The 23,701-nt window shown below is 41.9% G+C and overlaps 1 protein-coding gene and 1 long non-coding RNA gene across 41 annotated transcripts in view; one reads left to right on the forward strand and one right to left on the reverse strand.

Annotated features, from left to right (window-relative positions):
- CACNA1C (calcium voltage-gated channel subunit alpha1 C) overlaps nt 1–23,701 on the forward strand; it is a gene marked incomplete at its 5' end in the record, with an annotated part of 519,781 nt that overhangs the window by 395,918 nt on the left and 100,162 nt on the right. For all 36 annotated transcript variants that reach the window (XM_082240319.1, XM_082240340.1, XM_082240308.1 and 33 more), the window contains 8 exons: nt 48–208; nt 2,671–2,896; nt 5,287–5,494; nt 6,845–6,965; nt 9,189–9,303; nt 10,316–10,436; nt 10,557–10,626; nt 22,763–22,895. In XM_082240319.1, coding sequence (XP_082096445.1) covers nt 48–208; nt 2,671–2,896; nt 5,287–5,494; nt 6,845–6,965; nt 9,189–9,303; nt 10,316–10,436; nt 10,557–10,626; nt 22,763–22,895 — 1,155 coding nt within the window. The remainder of the gene's footprint in view (nt 1–47; nt 209–2,670; nt 2,897–5,286; nt 5,495–6,844; nt 6,966–9,188; nt 9,304–10,315; nt 10,437–10,556; nt 10,627–22,762; nt 22,896–23,701) is intronic.
- Nucleotides 124–22,851, reverse strand: LOC309542108. Of its 5 annotated transcripts, XR_014224073.1 has the most exons (8): nt 22,756–22,851; nt 21,696–21,770; nt 19,097–19,128; nt 10,175–10,248; nt 9,064–9,254; nt 7,178–7,250; nt 6,031–6,125; nt 124–220 (listed from the first exon to the last, which is right to left on the reverse strand). It is a non-coding gene; the product is annotated as an uncharacterized lncRNA (long non-coding RNA). The 5 variants fall into 5 exon arrangements; XR_014224072.1 differs by lacking the exon at nt 19,097–19,128; XR_014224071.1 differs by lacking the exons at nt 10,175–10,248; nt 19,097–19,128.

Raw genomic sequence — 23,701 nt, forward strand, 5'->3', positions numbered from 1 at the left:
TGGTGCACAGAGCAATCATAATTACAGGTTTCTTTCCATTTTTCAAGCCGCTACTGGCGTAGATGGAATCGGTTCTGCAGACGGAAATGTCGAGCTGCTGTCAAATCCAATGTGTTCTACTGGCTCGTGATCTTCCTTGTGTTTCTTAACACCCTCACAATTGCCTCTGAACATTATAACCAGTCAGACTGGCTCACTGAAGTCCAAGGTATGGAGGATTCTGTTTTGTTAAAATAATGCTGTGTTTTATTTATGAGAATGTACATAATATTATAGTTAATTGAAATTTTATTTATGTGTGCAGATAAACTGAACTTAGTGTTCAAAAAGTAAAACCATTTAATTGCATAAGCAGCACCGCTACCCCAGAGTTGGCCATGACTGGACCTAAAGGTCAGGGGTCCCTTTACCTTTACCTTTTTACCAGGGAAAAATACAAAATATTAAAAACTACCTTCTCAAAATATTCTCTGTTCTGCTCCATGGTTCTTATGATTATTTTCTGGCCAGCTAGCACAGGGAAGGGAGAATATGAACAGGCACTAAGGTGCCACTATATTCAGCCCCATGTTCCAAGAGCATAATAGTATAATTAATCCATTAAACTAATTAAATAATCGGGTCCCCAGTGCTCTGTGCAACAATACAAACAAAAGAGGCAAACTATGTTGAAACATCACAACTATGTAATACAGGGATGGGGAACCTCTGACCTTTGGGCTTCATGTCACCTCAGAGGCTTCCCATAAGGCCTCCAGGGCTCTTGCTCCTTGAACCATCTCCCTGATTCTGCACTTATCTCCTGATTGTGGCAGGAGAGGGGAAAGCAGCAAATTGCAGGTGCTGGGTGCCTGATCTGGATGGGTGTCTGGTATGAGAGTAAAGAGACTTTAACCCTTTCCCCCTAACTGTGGTCTCTGATCTAGGTCAGGCCCTTGTGCCTGTAATTTTCATTGCCCAAAATGATCTGTTAAAAGTAATGTTAAAAGCTATTTGCATTTGGGAGGGAAACAACTACTGTTTCCAGTGAGTGGTTTTTCACCAGTGGAAATTTCAATGGGGTGTGGGTGGGTGGGTGGGTGGGAGGGTGGGTGTGTAAGAGAATGTGGGGTATTGGAATGCAGCCTTTGGGGGGGGGGTCCCCATCCCTTTTGTAAAGTCTTCTTGCATGTATATGCAGTTGCACAACCTGGTTGCCTGATACCTTCTCCTTTTCACAGAGACTTGTGTGCAAAGAAACCCCTGTGTATTTATTATGCATGTCCCGAGTGTTGTACAGGTTCTGGGGCATGTTTTAGAGTGCTCATTCTGTTCTCATGCAACATGTCCAGGAATCTTTGGCCTCATTGTCACACTATTCAAACTGAGCATGCACTCTACAAGACATCCAAAATTCCCACATGGGTGCACGTTACAGAAGCTTGTAGTGATGGACTAGCTGTATTTCAGGGAAGCTCATTTGCCATTGCTGAACTTCTCCATTGAGAAATCCCTGATAAGCTTCCAAAGAATCATAGGATTCCTCAGAATGTAGTTTAAAAGCCATTTTTCTAGAATAAAGGACAGTCATAGCTATCTAGTAATTCTGACTGATGTACACAACACTATGGGATAAATCTGGAGTGACTTTTCAGAGTTATAATAAAAAAATTCCTTCCAGTAGCACCTTAAAGATCAACTAAGTTAGTTCTTGGTATGAGCTTTCGTGTGCACGAAGTTGGTCTTTAAGGTGCTACTGGAAGGAATTTTTTTATTTTGACTATGGCAGACCAACACGGCTACCTATCTGTTTTCAGAGTTATATAAGTTCTGTTGCAGAGCAATCCCAACTGGGGGGCAGGGAGTTAGTTGCAGAGTGGTGGAGCCTCTGCCATGTGTAAGGCCCTGCTAGCTACTGCCAAGAAGGAAGGAGTGCGGTCTCCCCCCCCCCCATTTTTGCTGCAGCAGCTCCAGGGCTGGTGCAGTAGAGGAACCCAAGGATTGGGCTCTCAAGATCTTTGGGGTTTTTTTCTGCCTCACTTTGCCAGTGGGAGGTTACTACCCACCTGGATATAGCTGCAGTGGCAGACACTGCAGAATCTTCCCAATACCAGCATGCCTTTCTACCAGTGAACAGGTGATAATGAAGCATCCTAAACCCTTCAGGAACAGAGTGAGTCGGGTTTGCAACCTTAGTCATTTGCAGCATATTTTAAGGGGGGAAACTTATAATGTGGCATTTAGCAGGACCAGCATCAGATGTGTGGTAGAATTCAGCCGCTGAATTTTTCTGAGTTATCAGAAAAGAGAAACAAGAATAGAGATTAAACAAAATTATACTAAAATTAAAATATTGAGTTTGGACATCAAGGGTTCTGTTCTATTCAGATTTAGACCCACTGAAATTAATGGGCCTAAGCTAGTCATATCCATTAATTTCTATGGGTGTGCCCTCTGTCTAACTAACATTGGCTACAACCCTAGGATTTGTTATCCATATTTGAAAAGTTGTCCAAAACGTCTGTAAAAACAAAACATAGGTTAAAAGTTCACAGTAATGAATTGCTGAAGACAGCAGTTGCAAGGGATGAAACCTAATTTGAAGATTTCTGCTCTTCTTACAGTCTTTCTGTTATATTTGTCTTTTAGTGCCACTATAATGATCATTATTTGTCTATTTATTTTTATGAGACACTGCCAATAAGGTACTGCTGGCTCTTTTCACTGCTGAGATGCTCCTGAAGATGTACAGCCTGGGTCTTCAAGCCTACTTTGTCTCTCTCTTCAACCGCTTTGACTGTTTTATTGTGTGTGGTGGAATCCTAGAGACCATCTTGGTGGAAACAAAGATCATGTCACCACTGGGTATCTCAGTGCTGAGATGTGTGCGACTGCTAAGAATTTTTAAAATCACAAGGTATTTCTCTCCCCACCCCCTTAATTTTTATATTTAATGGAGTTCATGCAGGCAAAGGGAAATTGCTCATTTCTGTGTGGAAAACTTGTGTGCAGTAATGTCTTAGGCAAATATTACTTTCTGGAATCATTTTTTACCAGTTATTCCATCCCTGACTCTCCCTTCTTGCCATGTGTATGTGGCAGTTATATATCATTATTTGTTTTGTTTACAGACTGTCTTATAACAAAGTTCCCAACTAAAAAAAATTAGTTAGTAACAAGAAAGCTAATAAAGTATAAAGTACAGTATAAAAACAGGTGCAGAGAGTCAGAACAAAGTCTTCTCCTGGTGCCAAAATGACGTTATGGTAGGCACTAAGTGAGCATTTCTGGGGAAGACAATCCATAGTTGAGGCACCATCGCTCTCCCATAGCTACACTTCACTTGGTGTGGGGCATTTGGAGAAGGGCCTCTGGAGATTTCAGGTTTCAGGTAGGTTCTTGTGAAGAGAAGTATCCATCTAACTACAGTCGTACCTTGGTTCTCAAATGGAATCCATTCTGGAAGTCCGTTCGAGCTTCCTGCACTCAATCGAAAGCCATAGAAGCCACATCGGACGTTCGGCTTCCAAAAAAAGTTCACAAACCGCAACACTCACTTCCGGGTTTGTGGCATTTAGGAGGCAAAATGTTTGAGTCACAATGTGTTCGAGAACCAAGGTATGACTGTACTCTGATTCCTAGTCATAAAGTGCCTTTAAGATCAAAACCAGCATCTTGAATTGAATCAGGCTCAGAAATGGACTGAGAGTCAGTGAAGCACTGTTGTGATATACTTGTATTGCCTGGTCCCAGTTAGCCATCTTGCAGACGTATTCTGAACTGACTAATATTTCCAGACCATTTTCTATAATGATCCCACATACAGTGCATTGCAGTAGTCCTCTTTTCCTCCAGCATTTCATAATCATAAGATATTTTGACTCCACAATGATTAAGATTCTCATAACTATTTGCGTGGCTCAACTCTATCTTCATTATACAGTTGTGCCTCGCAAGACGAAATCAATCCTTTCCGCGAGCCTCTTCGTCTAGCAGTTTTTTTGTCTTGCGAAGCAACCCTATTAGCGGATTAGCGCTATTAGCGGTTTAGCGGCTATTAGCGGTTTAGCGGCTATAAAAGGCTTAGCGGCTATTAAAGGCTTAGCGGATTAGCGGCTAAAAGGCTATTAGCGGCTATTAAAGGCTTAGCGGATTAGCGGCTAAAAGGCTATTAGCGGCTAAAAGGCTATTAGCGGCTTAGCGGCTTAGAAAAAGGGGGGGAGCGGAAAAAAATTGGAACACTTGCAAGACGTTTTCGTCTTGCAAAGCAAGCCCATAGGGAAAATCGTCTTGCAAAGCAGCTCAAAAATGGAAAACCCTTTCGTCTAGCGGGTTTTCCGTCTTGCGAGGCATTCGTCTTGCGGGGCACCACTGTATAACTCTTTCCTTAGGAGCCTGTCTATTTTAAGTTCACCACTAGAGGGCTGTCTCTGGGTGCTCTCATTATTATTGCTGCATTTTAGGCACCAGATTAAAGATTTATTTTAAACCAGACTTTTAATGAAAATTATTGATGAGTTTTTACCTGCCTTCTCTTTTAGATTCTGTTGAATTTTATTGTGATGTTTTATCTTGTAGTTCTAGTGGTGTTTTATTAGCTGTCATTAGGGCTCTTATATATTTTGCACTCTTCTTTTATTGTTAGCTGCCTTGCAAATTTTAACTGAAAAGTGTGGTGTAAGTGTTTAAAACATAAAAATAAATTGCACAAGGGCTGAAAGTTATCAAGATAAAATTGAATTCTGCTTTGTGGGATTGGCCTAGTATAAACATTATGATTACCCCACCACAATTCCCCAGAAACCAAGAAGCCTGGTCCCCTTCATCCAAGAATGAGCACACACAAACCAGATTTTCAACCAATCTGGCTTTGATTCCAAACTGTTTTCCCATCTGTTCTTGTTGGTCTTCACTGAGCTGATCTCTTGAGTGAGGTATTCTGGCTTGCTTTGAACAGCTGTGAGTGTTGTAATGAGGTTGGCTAGAATGTAACTTACTGAAGCAGCACCTACTAATTGCTGTATATTTATAACACTTTTTGAAAAGTAATCTTCCCGGCATGCTAGGTGCAGAAGTGGTGGAGGACTTGTGTGTTTTTCACATGTGGCCATAAAAATGCTCATTAAATGCTGTAGGTCACATTATCTTAGGGAAGCTCATGAATGGTTCATTTCTTCACAGGCTGTTTGGAAAAGGCATGTTTATAGACACCATACAGCCTGCCTGAAGGTGATACCTGATGCAGATGAGCAGTATCTGCTTTGGACAGAAGAAATGTAACCAACCACCTTTCTTTTGGCTCTTCAGGTATTGGAACTCTTTGAGTAATTTGGTGGCTTCCCTGCTCAACTCTGTGCGCTCCATCGCCTCCCTGCTGCTACTTCTCTTCCTCTTCATCATCATCTTCTCCCTCCTAGGGATGCAGCTCTTTGGGGGCAAGTTTAACTTTGATGAGATGCAAACCAGGAGAAGCACATTTGACAACTTTCCCCAGTCGCTGCTCACTGTGTTTCAGGTATGGCTTTATTTGATTTATTTACGTAAATGGCAGTAGATTCAATGACAGTGTAACATGGTGAATAAAGCTCTTGTGCCAATAAAAATTATAATAAACATTCATTAAAAGCCAGTTGGAGTTAAAAATAATAATTTTGCAGCATTTTCTAAAAGCCAAAGGTGGGCATTCTTGGGGACATGCTTTTCATAACAAAGAGGCCACCTCTGAGAGGTTCTATAGCCTAACATCTCATGGAGATCTTAATACAGGAATGGGCTTGTTATAGAGAGAAGCACTCTTGGGAGATGCTGAGGTCAAGTTATTTAGTTAACAACGTTGTTGGGGCTACTTCAAACCTACAGAAGCAGCATGTGATACAATCTTGGAGGACTGTACCATTTTAGACAAATGCTGTGAGATCTCATAAAAGACTCCCTGTTGTTAATAATCTGCACAAGAGATGCATTCAAACATAGATTTCTGGTGTAGAAAGGAGATAACATGTAGAAGTATTCAAATCTGCAATTCCCAACCTGAAGTAGTACAGTTCTTACTAGGGATATGCAGCAGCTTCAGATGAACCCTAAATTGAATCAGGGGACTGGGGGGGTGAACTTGCCCCATGCAACCAGGATCTCTGTGAAGCCTCCTGTGTAAAAAAAAAAAAAAGTGATTTCAATGTTACTGGCACACCAGAACTTAGTTTGCAAATCACTGTGAGTTCTGTGCTTTTGTTGTAGGGCATACTAAGGCCTTTTGATTTTCAGATAGTTACAGCTATCCACCAGTACAGGGACAGTTTCAGAGATGACTCAGAAATTGCTATTAGAACATCACACTCTCACTGGGGATGCCACAAACACCTGCAATATGATTATTCACACTGCAGTATTTTCCTACTTCTCCTCCCCATCATATTTTATATTGCCCCAGGAAAGAGAGTCTTGGTACTTCATTTGCAGGTATGGTGCTGCTAATGTGCCTGTTCTAGACCGTGCTCATTATGCCTAAAAGAGCACATCAGATGTTAACATTAAATCTACTTTTCAGCTGTGTTCCCAGTCAAATTTTAAACGAGTCCTTAGTGTGTGATATCTATGTCACAGGTGTCACCAGAGACATTTGTAATGTCAATTAATGTGCAAAACAAGCTACTGTACAGATGATGGATAAAGATGCCCGTTCCTGCGTGGCAAATGCCATGGCACTTCCCCTCCATAACCCGCATTAAGAATGGAGGTTGCAGCACATGTTAGGGAGGGCTTCTTTAAGATAGAATTTTGTGTTCTCTCTAACAGATTTTTTGCAGGTTTTCTGCATGCTGTCTAACATTGTGTGTCCCCCTATTGGTGGGAATGTGTCATTTAGATCCTGACTGGGGAGGACTGGAATTCGGTGATGTATGATGGGATCATGGCTTATGGCGGCCCCTCTTTTCCAGGAATGTTGGTCTGTATTTACTTCATAATCCTCTTCATCTGTGGAAACTGTATCCTTTGCTACTACCTTTGTGTTCCTTGACAACTGGGCTGAACTGTAGGGACAGCATTATAGGTTGATATGGTTGGGCCCATGCTGAGGTCCATGACTGAGCCAAAGGGCTACTGCTAACGACCTTCTTGGCCCCTAGTGCTCTTCTCCCTCACTACCCGCACCTGCTTCCTCACCTAACTTTTCATTTTGACTATGTCATTCTCTCACCTGCTTCTTCAGGAGGGATAGACGGATGAGTGAGTAGAGACAATAGGGAGGACAGCAAAGAGATATTTGGTACCTTAAATAGAAATACATTTTTGTTACCTAAATTTTCATGGACCAGTACCCACTTTTTCTGATGCAAGTAATGTTGAGGAGCAGAGCTGAGGAGATGCAGTTGAAAGAATCAAAGGCAGGTGCAGCCCACAGTAATGATAGCAATGAGCAGGTGACCCCACTGAGGGCATATTGCAGGATCTTAGTAATTCAAATCCTGAAGCTGGCACTTAAGTAGTAAGACCCTGCCACTTACTACAATTTAAAAAATAGCGAAAGGAAAGGAAGATTTTTGAAGTACAAAAAAGAACGATGTTATAATTGTTTTATTGAGTATGCTTACATTAATATACTGAAAAAGTGAAGTTTTTGTTACAAAAGTGGATATTTAAAAAAATGGAAATTTCTTTGAAAAGAAAATCCATCTTAAACTATAAGAAATAATATGAAGATTGCAGCATTCTATGTATTTCTAACTAGTATGGCAGCATAGCGCTCAGCTTTCTTACACTGATCACACGTCTTCAGAAAAGCACCAAATTAGCACCATGTGTGGACTAACACATGATGATTTTCAGATATGGAGGTGTGCATGTGTTCCATATGCAGCTGATTTAATATTTGAATATTAATAACACATGACGAGTCATTAAACAGTTGTGCACATTTCCATTGATGTGCCAAATTTACAAGAATCATATGCAGATCTGGAGCAAGTGATATTGTACCGGGGTGGGTGGGTTATATTTCTGTGGACAATTTTCTGATAAATCAAAATGTCGTTATGGACCCACTAGATGTCATGGACTGGCTGGATGCAGAGGAGTGGTGGGAGGCACCTGCCAGGGAACCTCCAAGGAAAGAAGGCGCTGGTCCAGGGGATTGGTAATGGGATGACAATGAGTGGTCAGAGGGAAAAGAGGGAGCAGACGGGGTGGGGGATATCAGGAGCTGGGGAGGTGACAGGGTTTAGTGAGCAGGAAGTGTGTGTCAGAGAGCAGTCCAAAAACAGAGGCAGAAGAAGAGGCTAGAGAGGGGAGCCAAGAGGCAGAGATGAGTCAGGCTACTGAAGAAGCCTGGGGGGGCTCCCTCTCCTCCTGTGACCAGTTCTTCTCCCCTCTGGTCTCCTAGAACCAGAAAAGGTATGAAAAGGACGGAGCAAAAACAGAAAGGGCACTAAGAGTCTCAGATTTCTTGGAAAGGGCCAGGGGAAGAGAAAACTTAGGGAGCTGTGAGAAGGTGGGGACCTTCAGTCCTTGCAACTGCCTCATTGGAGCAAGAACTACTGGGAAGAGTTGCTATACTCACTGGCCCTGGCCTCCTGTGCTGTTTTGTTCCTTTGAATAAAGACAGTTAGCTTTACTGACACAATATGAGTTATTGCTGACCTGTTCCTGACACCTGCCCCGACACTATATAGCCAACTCTCAGAACAAAAACAGGAAAGTGAGTGCAATGGCATATTGTAGGTCAGGGGTAAGGAACCTCTGGGCTATGGGCCTGATTAGGCCCACCAGGCCTCCTCATTAGACTCACAAGGTCATTTCATCCAAGCCACGGCCACCAGTCTTACACCTGACATCATATAAGGATCAGGTGTGGAACAGATAAAGGTGGGGCTTGAACAAAAGGGGCTTTGAAGCCACTGCAGGTCAGCTGATCAATGGTGCCTGTAAAGCCATTTGTGCAGCGCTTCCCCCGTCCCAACACTCAGTTGATTATCAATGCTTAGGAAGTGCCACACACTTTTCTGGCCTGCGGTTTGATTTCAACCTCTACAGGCAAAAATGGACTCCCTGACATCAGGTGATTGACAGGTAGGCGGTCCCACTCACCTGTCAAACTTGGCATGCTGGTCTGTGTGGAGCTAAACATCATTCCCACTGGTCAGATCTATTTTCCAACCTCCGTAGTTGGGGCTGCATCTAAACATGTTTTCTTTAATGAAACATGCAAACAGACATTTTGCTGAATGTCTTTTTGGCCATTGCTGTGGACAACCTTGCTGATGCTGAGAGCCTGACATCTGCTCAAAAAGAGGAAGAAGAGGAAAAAGAAAGGAAAAAACTAGCTAGGTAAACCCTTTGTTTCTAGTTTGGTATAAAACAATGTCCCTAAATGGTTCTTGAGAGTAAAGGCATGTCCAATCAGCCACATTTTATATCCCTGGTTTGATATTGTAACTTACAGGTAGGATAAAAGTAGTTTTATCTTTCCCTTCTGTGTTCATTCTGTTAAGCCAAATATTCAAATGGCAGAGTTGACACTGGTACTGGTCAACCATGTGGGCTCACTAGAGACTAGTGCTTCCTGTGGCTTGATTTTAAACATCAGAGAGGCAGAAACCACTCAGTGCCCAAAATTAATGCTTCTGTGCATGTGTGTCTCAAAACGGATTTGGTGGTTATATGCTATTCAGCTAGCATCTATTAATCTTTCAAATTCTGTGGAAGCTTCCATCAGATGAAAAAACATCCAAAAAGGGGGTTGAGAGAGAAAAAAAGAATGAAAATAAGTTTCTTTTCCCCTCTACTCAATAAAAAGCCCCTATGGAAAATGGGGGCCATTCTGAACTACGTGGGATGGGGCATGGGAGCTGCAGAGGGGAGGGGAGCATGAGAAACTTTTCTTCCATGAACTTCCTTAAATTACCTTAGGCTGCAAACCACTGTATTTTTGAAATTCTCTTATTATATAGTTAATGGCATCTCACCAGCTCATCTTAATGAGAGGTGAGGTCTGTGTTATAATAGAAATGAAATGGTTGAGCAGATAGACTAGGAGGGTCCTCAAAGCCATCCCTTTTCATACTTTAATGACCTCCTATGAGAATGCATTATTTTCTTCTCACAATACCAAATTCTTCTTCATGAACATGAAACAGACATTGTTCATTGGAGTTTCAAGATTGGGGGGGCAGCAATAATCAAGGAGACAGGGGATTACCTCTGCCTCATGTTCTTGTCAGAATTGTACCAAGTGCTTGTTGACATGATAAGCTATGCACTACTCATGGGAGTCTGTAACAGAAAACACCATTCCATATTTTGCGAACATTTGCATTTCCCTTCTTTGCTGAATTATTAGGACTGCTAGTCCTGAAAAGAAACAGGAGCCTGAGAAGCCAGCTGTGGAGGGGGAGACAAAGGAGGAGAAAATTGAACTGAAATCGATCACTGCCGATGGAGAATCTCCAGCTTCTAATAAGGTCTGCTGCTTGTTACCTCCCAACTTGCTTTGCCGAATCATATTTATGAATGAATGAATCAATAAAATTGGATGAATGAGTAAAGCAAGCTCTATTATGGTTTTCCTTTCTTTTTGTCAGAGCAATGTAGATGAATATCAGCCTAATGAAAATGAAGAAAAGAATCCTTATCCTACTACAGAGACGCCAGGTAATTCACTGCTGTGCTCACTTTTTTCCCTCCCACTAGCACAAGAAGCTGAAACTTAAACACCGAAGGCAGTTCCAGCTGCATCACAGATAGATCCATATCACCCAATAAAAGATAACCAGCTGATAACTGTACTTGACAAGATGGAATCATCTCTTTAGTTCTATGGAAATAACAGGTATTTGCCAGATCCAGATGGGAGACATTCCTAGATTGAGATGATGCCTCCTACTGGAGGATCAGGCAGGGTCATTTCAAGCCTGTTGCCTCCTCTCCAAAGGGAGGGGTCATCTTTCTAGCCAGACCAACCCTGCCTGTGGTTGGTGAAGGCTAGGTTCTTGTGTACTCTTGCTGTCAGCCAGTTTTTTCTGTCCTTAACATTTCTCCTTTTCTTGTGGTGCTATTACTTGGATCTATGAGTGTTTTGGTTTTGGTGTTTTCTCCTCTCTTGATTTTTCTCTTGTTTTTTTGTTTCTGTTTCTGTTTCTGTCTTTTCCTTCCCTGGTTGTTGTGCTTTCCCTCCTCTCCTCATTGTTGTCCTTTCTGAGTGGTGTGGAGGAAGGGGAGAATTTCTTTGGATCTGGTGGGTCTTACTAGATCCTGGAATGTGTTGCACCTCTGATGGGGCAGTCTTTGGGCACTGGAGTGTGGTGGCATGTCCACTAACAAGCAGGAATGCCGTTTTGTTTTCTCTTGTTGCTTGAAGCAGCTGTTTTCCTCTGTGCCTTTTTTTCCAGATGGTCCACAATAATCAACCAGCATGGCCATCAGTGTTAGACTACTCCCACTGTCAGGCTGGTGATTGCCCAGTCATTTGGTGGTTCCTGCATTGTTGTGATCCCAGCTATATAACTAGCAGGTACACTAGTGCCTGGTAGTAGGGTTGTTATTGCACACTGTTGACAAGTGGTTTAGCATGCTGAAATTGTTTCCCATCTTTTCCCCCCTGAGGTTATGGGAAACTGTATTTTCGATGGCTTTATCTCTACTTTATGTGGGCTCCTGCTATTATGGTTTCCCAACAGTGGACTTGTCCGACTGCAGAACCTCCTTGGCTAAGAGGTCTCTGTGTTTGAACCCATCTTTGTAGCTTTAGACCAGCAATGCATACATCCTTACTACAGAAACTCCTGGTGTCTTTTCTTGGGAAGGGAGAATTCCCTTGTTTTTTCTCCTGGGTCAGGAAGTTTTTCCCCAGGAGATTCAGAGAGGTTGAGTATTCCTTGCAGTTTAGTTCTGAGGGAGGGGAGAGGAAGGACCCCTTCTACAAAGTCTTACAAGCGCCATAAGAAGAACAGGGGGCAGCAAATTCTAGTTCTGTGGGATCCCCTCCTCCTCCCCTTTCTTCTAGGGCTGTTTCTTGAAGTCAGTCCAGGTCTCATGCTAGGAAATGTGTGGTGGAGACTGGGGTTGTGGTTGCTGGGACAGCTGGCATAAGAAAGTCAGGAGCTGCTGGTCCTGAGGCTAGAAGGAAGTATCAGCAGGCAACTCTGGTGGTGAGCTCTGAAGCCCCTTTTTCTTATATGGATCCCCCCCATTCCCCCTGCCCCCCTGAGAGGAAGGGTAGGTGAGGAAGGGCTGGAAGTAGTTCAGTCTGAAAATATTTGCTTCTGATGTTTTTCCGGCCCTTTTGGCCAAGGCTCACAGGGTCCTAGAACTGACTTAGGAAGATCTTCATGTGCAGCCTTTCTCCTCTCAGTCCTTGGATGTGGGTACAAAGAGGGTCTTCCCTACTTCTTTGAACAAACTCCTGCATGTATCCAAGAAAAATAGACACCAGAGCCATCTTAGACCATGTCTCAATCCAACCTTCCACTGGTGGTTTCTCCAGTTCACCTACAGTCAGGATCTCTACCATTACTGGGCATTGCCTTTTAGTCTCATTTGGCAATGAGAATCTTCACCAAGGTATTGATAGCACTGGGCCCATTTCCACACCAGAGGAATTTGCAGTCATCCATATCTGGTCAACATTCTGATCCATGCTCCATCTAGGGGACGGGTTCTTCAAGTGACCATGGCAACAGTTTCCTGCCTGCATGACCTAGGGTTTGTGATTAATGTGAAGAAGAGTGCCCTCTCTCCCGCTTAGTATTGGGCACACCTTGGGGTTTGTCTGGACACAAATTAGTTCTCCATGTGTCTGACATTAGAGTGAGTGGCAGCATTTCATCTTGCCCTGGGCACTGCTTTAGTGGATCTGATAGCTTGGTGTCATGTTTTGACTTTGTCTCATGGACTCAGTTGCACACTTGGTCACTGCAAAGACTGTTAGCAGAACCTCACTGCAGTGAGGCATCATTTGCAGGTAGAAATCCTATTGACAGTGAAGAAAGAACTGGTCTAGTGACTGACTCCATGGCACCTAACTGTGGATGTGTCTCTGGAGGAGCCTTCCCAATTGGCGCTCATAACTTGTATATCTGCAGTTGAGGAACTTCTCTAGTTAATAAGGCCACTCAAGAGGTGTGGACCACTGAATAAACACAGTTCAGTATCAATGGAGTTGGACCCAAGCAACTGGAGATGGACATCTGGGGCCATCGCCTTATGGTCAGGATGGATAAGCCATGTGCCAAAGCTCACATCAGTTATCAGTGAGATGTGAGATTGATGGTGGAGACGGATACACTTCTGAGATGAGTAGAGCAGCATTTACTCAGCTTGAAGGTAGAACATTTAGCCAGAGTGGACAACCAGACAGCAGACTGCTTGAGCCAGGTATCAACAAGGGAGGCCAAGTGGCAGTTAAAACCCCTGGTGTTTTGTCTAGTAGTGCACTGTTTGGATCAGTCAATAACAGATCAGTTTGCTTCATAGAGCAATGCCCAGCTCAATACCTTTCTCTTGTTTTCAATCTGGGACCATGGGGTGTGGATGCTTTAGAGATTGAGTGGCCTCTGGGGTTGCTATATGCCTTTGCACTGTTTAATGCAGAAAATGCTTAAGAAGGATCATCAGTGTAGGCTAAGGTGATCCTGACGGCCACTTACTGGCCAAGAAGGCCTTGGTTTCTGCACCTGGTGAATTTGGCAGTGCAGGATCCTTTAATATTGCCAGTTCGGGAGGACTGAGCAGTGTACTGGCTAATCTTGAAGGCCCACCTTTGTCTGCTCACCCTCTTTGTAAAAGATTTATTAAAGGTGTGACACTTGTTGCTCCTCCACTTGTCCATAGATTTTTTTCTTAAAAATTGAACTGGGTGCTCTCAGTTCTTATGGGACCTCTTTGAGATGATGGCCACTTGCACTCTGAAACGGTTGACCCTTAAAGTCATATTTTGGGTGGCTATCGCCTCAGCCAGATGTGTTGGAGCTGGAAGCTGACCCCTCCATTTTATTTTACGTCCTGATAAAGTGGTTCTTTGCACAGACCTAGCGCTCATGCCTAAGGTGAACTCCATTTTTCTTAAGTCACAGGAAGTGAACCTATCTTTGTTTGGTAAGAATCCTTCCTACTCCCAATAATGTGAATAGCATACTTTTTCCATTTTTAACTCAAGAGGTCATTCAATTTCAGGAAGTGTGAGTAGCTGTTTCTGTCTTATTTGGTCTTCTCTGTTAGGGGAAAAAAGTCTCATCATCCTCTGTTTCCCTTTGGCTTCAGGAGGCAGTTAGTGAAGTGTATTATTCACTGGGTCAATTGCATCCCAGGTCATCACAGCTTATTCTTTGAGAAGTGCTGCAGTCTTGGTTGCTGTGAAGAGAACTTTTCTGGTGGGGGTATCTGTAGGACAGCTATGTGGGCCTCCCTGGCCCTTTCTCTAGACATCACAAAATTGTTTGTTTTGTGGTGGCTGACACAAATTTTCATAGGTCTGTGTTGCTGAGGCCTATGAATGAGTAAAGTGATTGACAGAGGAAGTCCACTCTGGGTTTCTGCTTGCACCTATGTTATATGCCAGTCTAGAAATGCCTTCCATATAGATTTGGCAAAAACAGAAAATTGTTTTAAAATAAATTTCTGTTTGAAGATCCAGATGGAAGACATTATGCACACCTCTCCTTCCCCTGCTTGCATTTGGCAGGGAGGGAACTAGGTTATGGATTTGCCTGCTTTGTCACATACTGTTAGGGCTTCCTTTTCCATCTTTATGGCATTATCTTCTGGGGGTGGTGGAGTAAGGGGTTCCTGTGTTGTTTCTGGCAGTTCAGTTTCTGTTCTTTGTCTATGTCTGGGTTTTTCTGTTTTTTCCTGTGAGTCTTTTTCAGTTAGACTCAGGGTTTGTGGTTTGCCAGTCGAACAATCGATTTGGGGTTGAGGAGTTGTCTATGCTTTCTAGAGAGGTGACTCCTCCCCCTGGAGAGGAGGCAAAAGGCTTGAAAGGACCCTTCCTGATACTCCTGTAGGAGACGTCATCTGAGTCTAAGAATGTCTTCCATCAGGATCTTAAGAAATTCATGGTAAGACAAATTTCCATTTTTATTATACAGTATTGTATGTTATAGTCACAGCTATATGAAATCTGTATTACAGCTGTGAGCAGCCACTGGTATGTCAGGTTTTACAGCCTCACCAGCTGAAAATTAAGCAGGTCTGTATATATCTGCTTAATTTACATGTCTTTTCTTGTTTCTCCTAGCCAAGGGGATGGAGCAAAAACCTTGCTGCCTACCCACTGGAAAGGCAACTGAGGGTCTACTCACATGAGCATTGGGTTTGTGGGAAGATAATGTGAATTGTGTTATATACCATGACTCCCTTTCTGCGATGGGCTCGTTGTACATGCCTGATATTGCTCAGTTGCAGGATTTAATGGCTTTCAGCGTTTTTTCAAAGGTGCCATTTTAGTGCTACCTAAACACTGGTGTGCCAGCCAGTGGATTAATTTAGCCACTGTGTACAGAAGTTGTATAAATCATTCCTGAATCAGTATGGTTTAGTGGGCAGGACGTTTGACTCGGAAACATATGCAACTATGAACTTGTTTGGTGGCCTTGGATAAACCACTGTCTGCAGTAGCAGTTGGTAGGATAGGGTGGGCTGTGCTATTTTTCTGGCTTCTCATTACCAGTGTTACTGCTGGTTATCAAGAAGGAGAGAAGCAAGGCAACAGGGAGGCTGGTGTGGTGCAGGCACAGCAGTGGAAGCACTGTGTCTACACCTCACCGATTTTCTCACTCCCTTCCCCACTCGATAGCAGGCTGCAACCATAGCATTGGGAAGCAAAAAACAAACAAACACATTTTGGCCCATTACCTCTGACCGCTACTCACTATATGTCTCAGTACTTCTGACTCCATCTCTGAAATGAGAATGAGAGTGGCTTGCTTTGTAGGGGAGTTTTAAGTATGAATCTTGTCTTTGTACATTATGTATTTTCACCTCTTAAAAGCTCTAAAGAAAACCTCAATAGTTACCAAAACATATTCTAAGTCTGCTATGCATGAAATATTTGTCTCAAGACCAAACTAGGTGTTACATGCAATTCTGAGTTATTTCCTTCCGCATGTTTCTTGCTTATTTTTGCTTTTACCAAAACTATGGTGGAAGTCTGGAAAACAGCAGGGAATGGAGAGGTAATCTAACCTTTTCTCCTCTAACTTCAATTTTCCAGCTTAAAATAATCTCCCTAGGCCACAGCTTCCCCTGCAAGGAAAAACATAATGGGTGGTTTGGAGCTGGAAAATATAGAACCAAAGAATTGTAGAGTTAGAAGTGTCCCCAAGAGTCATCTAGTCCAAACCCTTGCAGTACAGGAATGTCAGCTAAAGCATCCGTGACTGATGGCTTTTCAACCTCTGCTTAAAAACCTCCAAGGAAGGAGAGTCTACAACCTCCTGAGGGAGACTGTTCCACTGTTGAACAGCTCTTACCATCAAAAAGTTTTTCCTGGTGTTTAGTCAGGATCTCCTTTCTTGTAAATGATTTAGGGGGTGGGGGTGGCGTTAAACACCAAGGCTGCGTTGTAGTGTGTCCCTAAGATATTTGCTTCTGAGGCACAGCATCTGGGGGGTTGCCCTATATATTTGCATGTAATTTCCCCAATCATGTATATTTATTCCTGTTTGCGTATCAGCTGCTTTGTGGTCATTGAACATGATGGACTCCTTATTAGCAAACCAAACCTGTGGCACTGCAGATGTGAATAATGTTTTCTCATATCACCCATCTGGAACAGCATCTGATTTTAGACCTCTTCTTGTACTCTGTCTGCATGTAGGTGCTCTTGTTAAGCCAGGCTTTTGCTACATCCAGACAACTCTGGATATCATTATTTTTATCCTGCATCAGCTATTTCAAAGCATTTTTTAAAATCTCAAGTCTTATTACCAAAGATTATTTTCCAGATACCACCAGCCAATCTTCTAGAAATCTCTCAGTCACCAAATCCCTCAAAACTGTTATTTTATCTGCTGCTTCAATGAGATCAATTCCTATCTTCAACAATGTTTTTCAGCCTGCCCAACCAGATGGAAAGAGTACTCAAAGCACACTTGGGCTTGCCTATCGGAAGGTTGGCAGTTCGAGTCCACCCAAGAGGGTGAACTCCTGTTGCTCTGTCCCAGCTCCTGCCAATCTAGCAGTTTGAAAACATTCCAGTGTGAGTAGATAAATAGGTACTACTGTGGCAGGAAGGTAAACAGTGTTTCTGTGCACTCTGGCTTCCATCACGGTGTCCCGTTGTGCCAGAAGCTGTTTAGTCATGCTGACCACATAACCTGGAAAGCTGTCTGCCGACAAACACCAGCTCCTTTGGCCTGAAATGAGATGAGTGCCGCACCCCATAGTCAAGTCTGCCTGGACTTAACCATCCAGGGGTCCTTTGCCTTTTACCTGCCCTGCTGAAGTTGTGGATAGACAAGTTTGGTTCACTGGAGTCCTTTTGGGGGGTTTTGTGGTAATGGGAATCCTTACAAATAGGTAACCAGACAGTCTTTGACTATAACTACCTTGCTCATCTGCAAGCTTTTGAGCAGGTTTCCCCATCTAAATTATGTCCAGGAAGGTGTTTCTCAGTTTCCACTAAATGGCAGCTGATATTCATAGTTCAGCAACAGGACAGATGCTGCATGACATGCTTGCTTGCCATGGTCAATTATGGGTGCTTTGTTGTTGCAATATCTTCTTCTTTCGCAATCACTCGTGGCTGAATAAGATTGTCTTCCATGAACACTGTGTCAACAGTGGAGGCCAGTTCTGGATCCACATGTCCTTCCATAGTGGGGACATAGGTTTTGGGATGAGAGTTCATCACGGTGAGGGTTTGTCAAACATGCCTTCCTCTTAGCTCGTTTCTCCTTTTCGCCCTGAGTTTGTGCTTCTTCAAAGTCCATGACACCTTTGGTAAAGGCTGTTGGTAAAACCTCCCTGAGTGTTAAGATCTGCTTCAAAGTTGCTGGTCATTGACTTGTCGATTTTGGAGTATATACTAGGAGAATGTAGTATCTCCACAATTCTTGAATTCACTTCCCATTGAGCTTTGCCAGCCTCACCCCCACCCTCCAACCCCCATCAGCTTTTAGAGGTGGTTGAAAAGCATTTTGGGATTGGTTTTAATTTAGATCTATATTTTAATTATTTGCTGCATTTTAACTGATATTTATTTTATTGTAATTTTATTGTTGTTTTCTTCTTTTATTTGTAAAACTTCCTTGGGAGAACTTATTCTTAAAGGCAGGATACTTAAACTAAGGACCTTTGCAGTAGAACCTCTGGCATGCTGCTCTCTCAACCAGCGCTACAGCTTGCTTAGATAATGTAACTGCTGGCTTGACTGTCAGCTTCTCCCATTGTAACATTTCACTGCAGGTGGCTTGAAGGTGGTATATCAACTCTGGCTCCTCCATCCGAGTAACTCATTGCTCAGGTATAGGCTGAACAGTTCTCACACTACTTGTGTTGGATTTTTCACCCACCTTCAAGACTGCCTACCAGTTTCCAGGCTCAACTATCTATCAGATCAATACTTGCTTTTCTCAAGACTGCCAGCTCTGATGTAAAGCTTACCCACTGAGAATCTAACAGGAGTGCAGTGGGTATTTGTATCACTGGCCAATTTATGACATGTCTTCAGGGCTTAGGTATGTAAATGCAGCCACAGTTGAGCTCTCCATGGTAGCTGCTGCTTGCCTGCATCTTATCAGCACCCACCTCTCATACCTCCAGGATTGGGATGAGGTTGAGCAGGTCCAGACCCATCATGCACTTCATTCAGTTTTTTATAAGCTCACGTTGCCCCAGTTTTCACATTAATCTTCTTTGCGCTACCTTTGATGTCTCAGCTTCAGACTGCAATGCTGCTCCAGGCATCCCCCAGCGGCAGGCCCTCCAGGCACTCATTATGCAACTCTTCAACCTGCCTCTTGGCTCTTGCAACCGCCACTAAAGAGATCTGCTATGCTGACAAGCTTCTTTTCAGCAAGAGAATCATGATGATGATGATATATTCAATGAGAGTAGACAGAGTACTAATTTTACAATCTAGTTTACAGGCAAATTAAAGAGTTTATGCTCTATAAGTACATACAATGAGGATGAAAGCCAGAATGATGCGAAAACCTGGAAGATAAACTCAGAGCAAAAGTAAACATTGAAAAGGCTCCATCAATATCATTATCATCATTATTAGTCAAATGTACTGCACTTCTAAGTTCCAAAGGGCTTTCCAGGCTTTCCCTTGTTCTCCTTTATTTAAGGAAGGCAATTGTGTTTTTAATATATAGGAATCATGAGAGAGAGTAGATTCTGGGTTGAATAAAGATTAACCGTAGGTATCCAAGGCTCATTTATTTGTGAAGGAATTTTTTATATTGCCATCTACCACATGTTCTCAAGGCAGGTTCCAATAACACCTTACTGTACACTTACTTCTAAAAAATAATTTAAAAATCCCTTTATTTGATAAAGACCATTTAATTACTGTTGTTCAGGGGCTCAACAAAAGAAAAATGTCTGCCCCAATATTGGAACCCATTTGGCATTGGTGTCTATCTGATCTCAAGGACAAGAGAGTTTCAAAGCTGGATCACTACCATGGGAAGAGACTGTTCTTGGTTCTAGTCAGTAAAAGTAAAGGGACCCCTGACCATTAGGTCCAGTTGTGGCCAACTTTAGGGTTGCAGTGCTCATCTCGCTTTATTGGCCGAGGGAGACGGCGTACAGCTTCTGGGTCATGTGGCCAGCATGACTAAGCCGCTTCTGGCAAACCAGAGCAGCACACAGAAACGCCATGGGTTAAACCACAGAGCCTAGGACTTGCTGATCAGAAGGTCAGCGGTTCGAATCCCCGTGACGGGGTGAGCTCCCGTTGCTCGGTCCCTGCTCCTACCAACCTAGCAGTTTGAAAGCACGTCAAAATGCAAGTAGATAAATAGGTACCCCTCTGGCAGGAAGGTAAACGGCGTTTCTGTGTGCTCCCCCCCCCCTTTCTAGTCAGTAGGTACCTGTTAATGGTGGTTCTATCAACAGGGCCTCCCTTGCAGATATCAACAAATGGGTAGGCCAATTTTGAGAGAGGCACTGTTTCAGGTAGTTGTGTTCCAAGTCATTTGGGGCATTATATATCAAAGCCAACTTCTGGGATTAGCCTCTGTGACATATAGGCACCCAGTGCATGTGCTTCAAAATTGATTTATATGTGCTTGGGCTACTATCCTTGTCAGCACCTTTGCATCTGTCTTAGTTTCAGTCTCCAAACCAAATTCAAGGGTAGCTCTCTGTAGAGCACATAGCAGTAATCAAGCCAGGAAGTTACTAGGCCATGGATATGGTGGCTAGGCTATTCCTGTCCAGCAGCAGCCAGAGCAGGCAACAGGCACTCTGCACCCCACTAGCTATCTAAGGTTCTGGTAACAAGGTGGAATCAGTGAGTGCTCCTTTAGGGCAGGGTTATCCAAACTTTTGTCTCCAGCTGTTTTTGGACACTTGGCTTTTAAAGAAGAGGCAATTTATGAACACAGAAGAATCATAAAAATGAGATAGTAAAGGAAAGCTTGCTTAAGGATTGCTGTTAGGATGCCAGTGCAGACAATTAAACACAGCTATTGTTTTGTACCGTCTTTTAGTTTTTCTGTTTATCTAGATAATTACCTTAATGGCACCTGTGGAGTGTGTGCGTGTGCAAGTTTTTAAGCATCTTACTGTTGTTCTGTTCACAAACACATTAGACTTCTGGAGGTGCTTGAAATCCTCAAAGTATTTTTCCAAACCCTCCCTGTATTCCCACAGGCCATCCAGGGCCCCTTCTTGCAATTTCCTCCTTGAAGGATAGTCTCAGATCTCCACAGTGCCTGGAGCTCTCATTTTTAAGAATTTGTTTCAAGAGTTTTAGTTTTTAATTCTTCTGCCTTGCCTGAATTCTAAACAAGCAGCAAAATGAAGAATTTATTTCCATCTCTTTTTAGGGAAAAATGGCCATTCCACCTGGTGTTGTGTGCCGTATTCACATATAAGGGCAGGGAGTAGGGACCAGGTCAGGTGTTAACTCCATGCATGGATTCACAGAGGTGGAAAAAACCAATGCCCAATTTGCCCCAAAGCATTCTTCACAGCATTATTATTATATTTTCTTCTCATTATTATTATCAAATGATTACCTATGCTTCACCCTAAGGTTCCAGAGTAAGTTACAACAATTTAAAGTAGAACATTAAAAACAGTTTAAAAATTACAGTTGAAGATCCTAAGAACTCGCTTCTAAAAGTATTAGAAAAAATACAGGAATTTGGGCAAGTAGCAGGTTTTAAATTAAATAAAAATAAGACAAAGCTGCTAGTCAAAAACCTATCATAATCGGATAAAAAAGTATTATATCAAATCATAGAAATAGAGATTTAAAAAAAAAATTAGGAATCTGCCTTACAAACCAAGAACATTAATATCTTTAAAGATAACTATGAAAAGATTTGAAATGAAATAAAAAGGAATCTAGAAATATGGGTTAGAATGAATTTATCATTATTAGGAAGAATTTCAGGGATTAAGATGAACATATTGCCAAAATTTTTGTTTTTGTTTCAGTCAGTGCCAGTAATAAGTAACACAGCATGCTTCAAGAAATGGCAAAAGGATATCTCAAAATTTATATGGCAAGGGAAGAAACCAAGGATAAAATATAAACTACTTACTTTCATTAAAGATAGAGGAGGATTTTCCCTTCCAGACTTTAAATTATCCTATGAGGCAGCTTGTGTTGCTTGGATCTGGGATTGGATTAATTTAGAAAATATGGATATATTAGATCTTGAAGGACATGACAACAGATTTGGATGGCATGCGTACTTGTGGTATGATAAAGGGAAAGTACACAAAAGATTCTATAACCACATAATTAGGAGATCACTTTTAAAAGTATGGGAAAGATATAAAGATTTACTAGAACAAAAGACCCTGTGGTGGCTGTCACCAACAGAAGCAACCTCAATTAAAAAAATAAATAGGAAATAAAAATGGTTCACATATAGAGAACTCTTAATAGAAATAGAAGGGAAATTAAAATTGAAAGAATTTGAAGAGTTTTGAGAACATGTAAATGATTGGCTGCAGTATCATCAATTAAATGAGGCATTTAAAGAGGATAAAAAGAAAGGATTTAGTTACACTTTATCCAGATTTCAAAGAGAAATCATAGGTGATAATACTAAATTACTGAAGAAGGTGTACAATATATTATTAGAGTGGGAAACTAAGACGAGGAGGTAAAATGTCTAATGATCAAATGGGAACAAGATTTAGGACATAATATACAAATGGAAGATGGAGAGAAATTATGGAAAGTGAATTTAAAATTTACGGATTTTATAACTTTGAAACAGAATTATATGAAAATGATGCACCTTTGGTATATTGCCCCTGTAAAAATCACAAAAATGTATAGAACAAGCTCCAATAAGTGTTAGGAATACTGATTGTGTTGAATATAAAATTGTAAAACTTAATAAAAACTATTTTTTTAAAAAAAAAGATCCTTGGGGTCCATTTCAACTCTACGATTCTACAGCTCTATGTCATGATGACGGAAGGATTTAATAGCATCCTGATAAATGCAGAAGAAAATTCCTGTTCCCTGATTATTTATTCTCTTCTATAGAGTCTACAGCATAATTAACAACAGCCTTAGCCTAGATTTTATGAGGGAAACCAGAAACCTTTTTCTGATTAATAGTATTTAAAAAGTATAAACTTTGCCTTTCAGGAGAAGAGGAGGAGGAAGAGCCTGAGATGCCTGTTGGGCCTCGTCCACGCCCAATGTCCGAATTGCACCTCAAGGAGAAAGCTGTGCCAATGCCAGAAGCCAGTGCTTTTTTCATCTTCAGCCCCAGCAACAGGTATTTTGAGGTGGCTGTTTTGTTGTTACATTTGCTAACCATGAATAGCAGATCCAAAGTCATACTTCCATAGTAGTCTGGAAAGCATGTGTTTTGTGGTGTCCTTATTCTTTAGGATAAATCTTTTCTATGCAAACCCACTGGAAATCTTCATACTGTAGAGAAATGTCTTTCACTTGCATGAGCCTGGAAGACTTTTTATAAGAAGCAAATCATGAGGAAGATTTTGGAAATATGTAAAGGAAAAAACAAACTTACTAGTTAATAGGAACTGGGCATGCTAGTTTTCTAAATGGTGGGAATATTTTGCATGGAAAAGCATTTGTTGTTGTTGTTGTTGTTACCTGCCCTTCAGCAGATCTCGGGGCTGGCTGTAACAATTTAAAATTCAGTATTAAAAACAGTTTAAGCAATTAACAGTCACAGGAATAGTGTGGGTCCTGAAAATACACAGGAGCTCCCATCCACAGTCCAGGCACAGGTTTGCACCTGACATGAAAACAAGGCCTATGAAAACAAGGGTGGATATCAAAAATTACTTAACTTATTTTATCTCGATGTCTGACGGATAAGATTGTACTTCCAAAGACCATGAATAAAATATTAGAGAACAGGAAAACTCCAGAATCATGGAAAGAAGCTTTAATAACTTTAATAGTGAAGCAGGAGCAGATTTGACCAATATTAAAAACTATAGACCAATTTCATTATTAAATTCGGATTATAAGATTTTTACAAGAATATTAGCAAACACACTTTAAAAAATTTTGATTAGAAGAATCAACGATGGCCAGGCTGGCTTCCTG

Source organism: Podarcis vaucheri (assembly GCF_965113315.1).
Source record: "Podarcis vaucheri genome assembly, chromosome: 10".
Lineage (NCBI taxonomy): Eukaryota > Metazoa > Chordata > Lepidosauria > Squamata > Lacertidae > Podarcis > Podarcis vaucheri.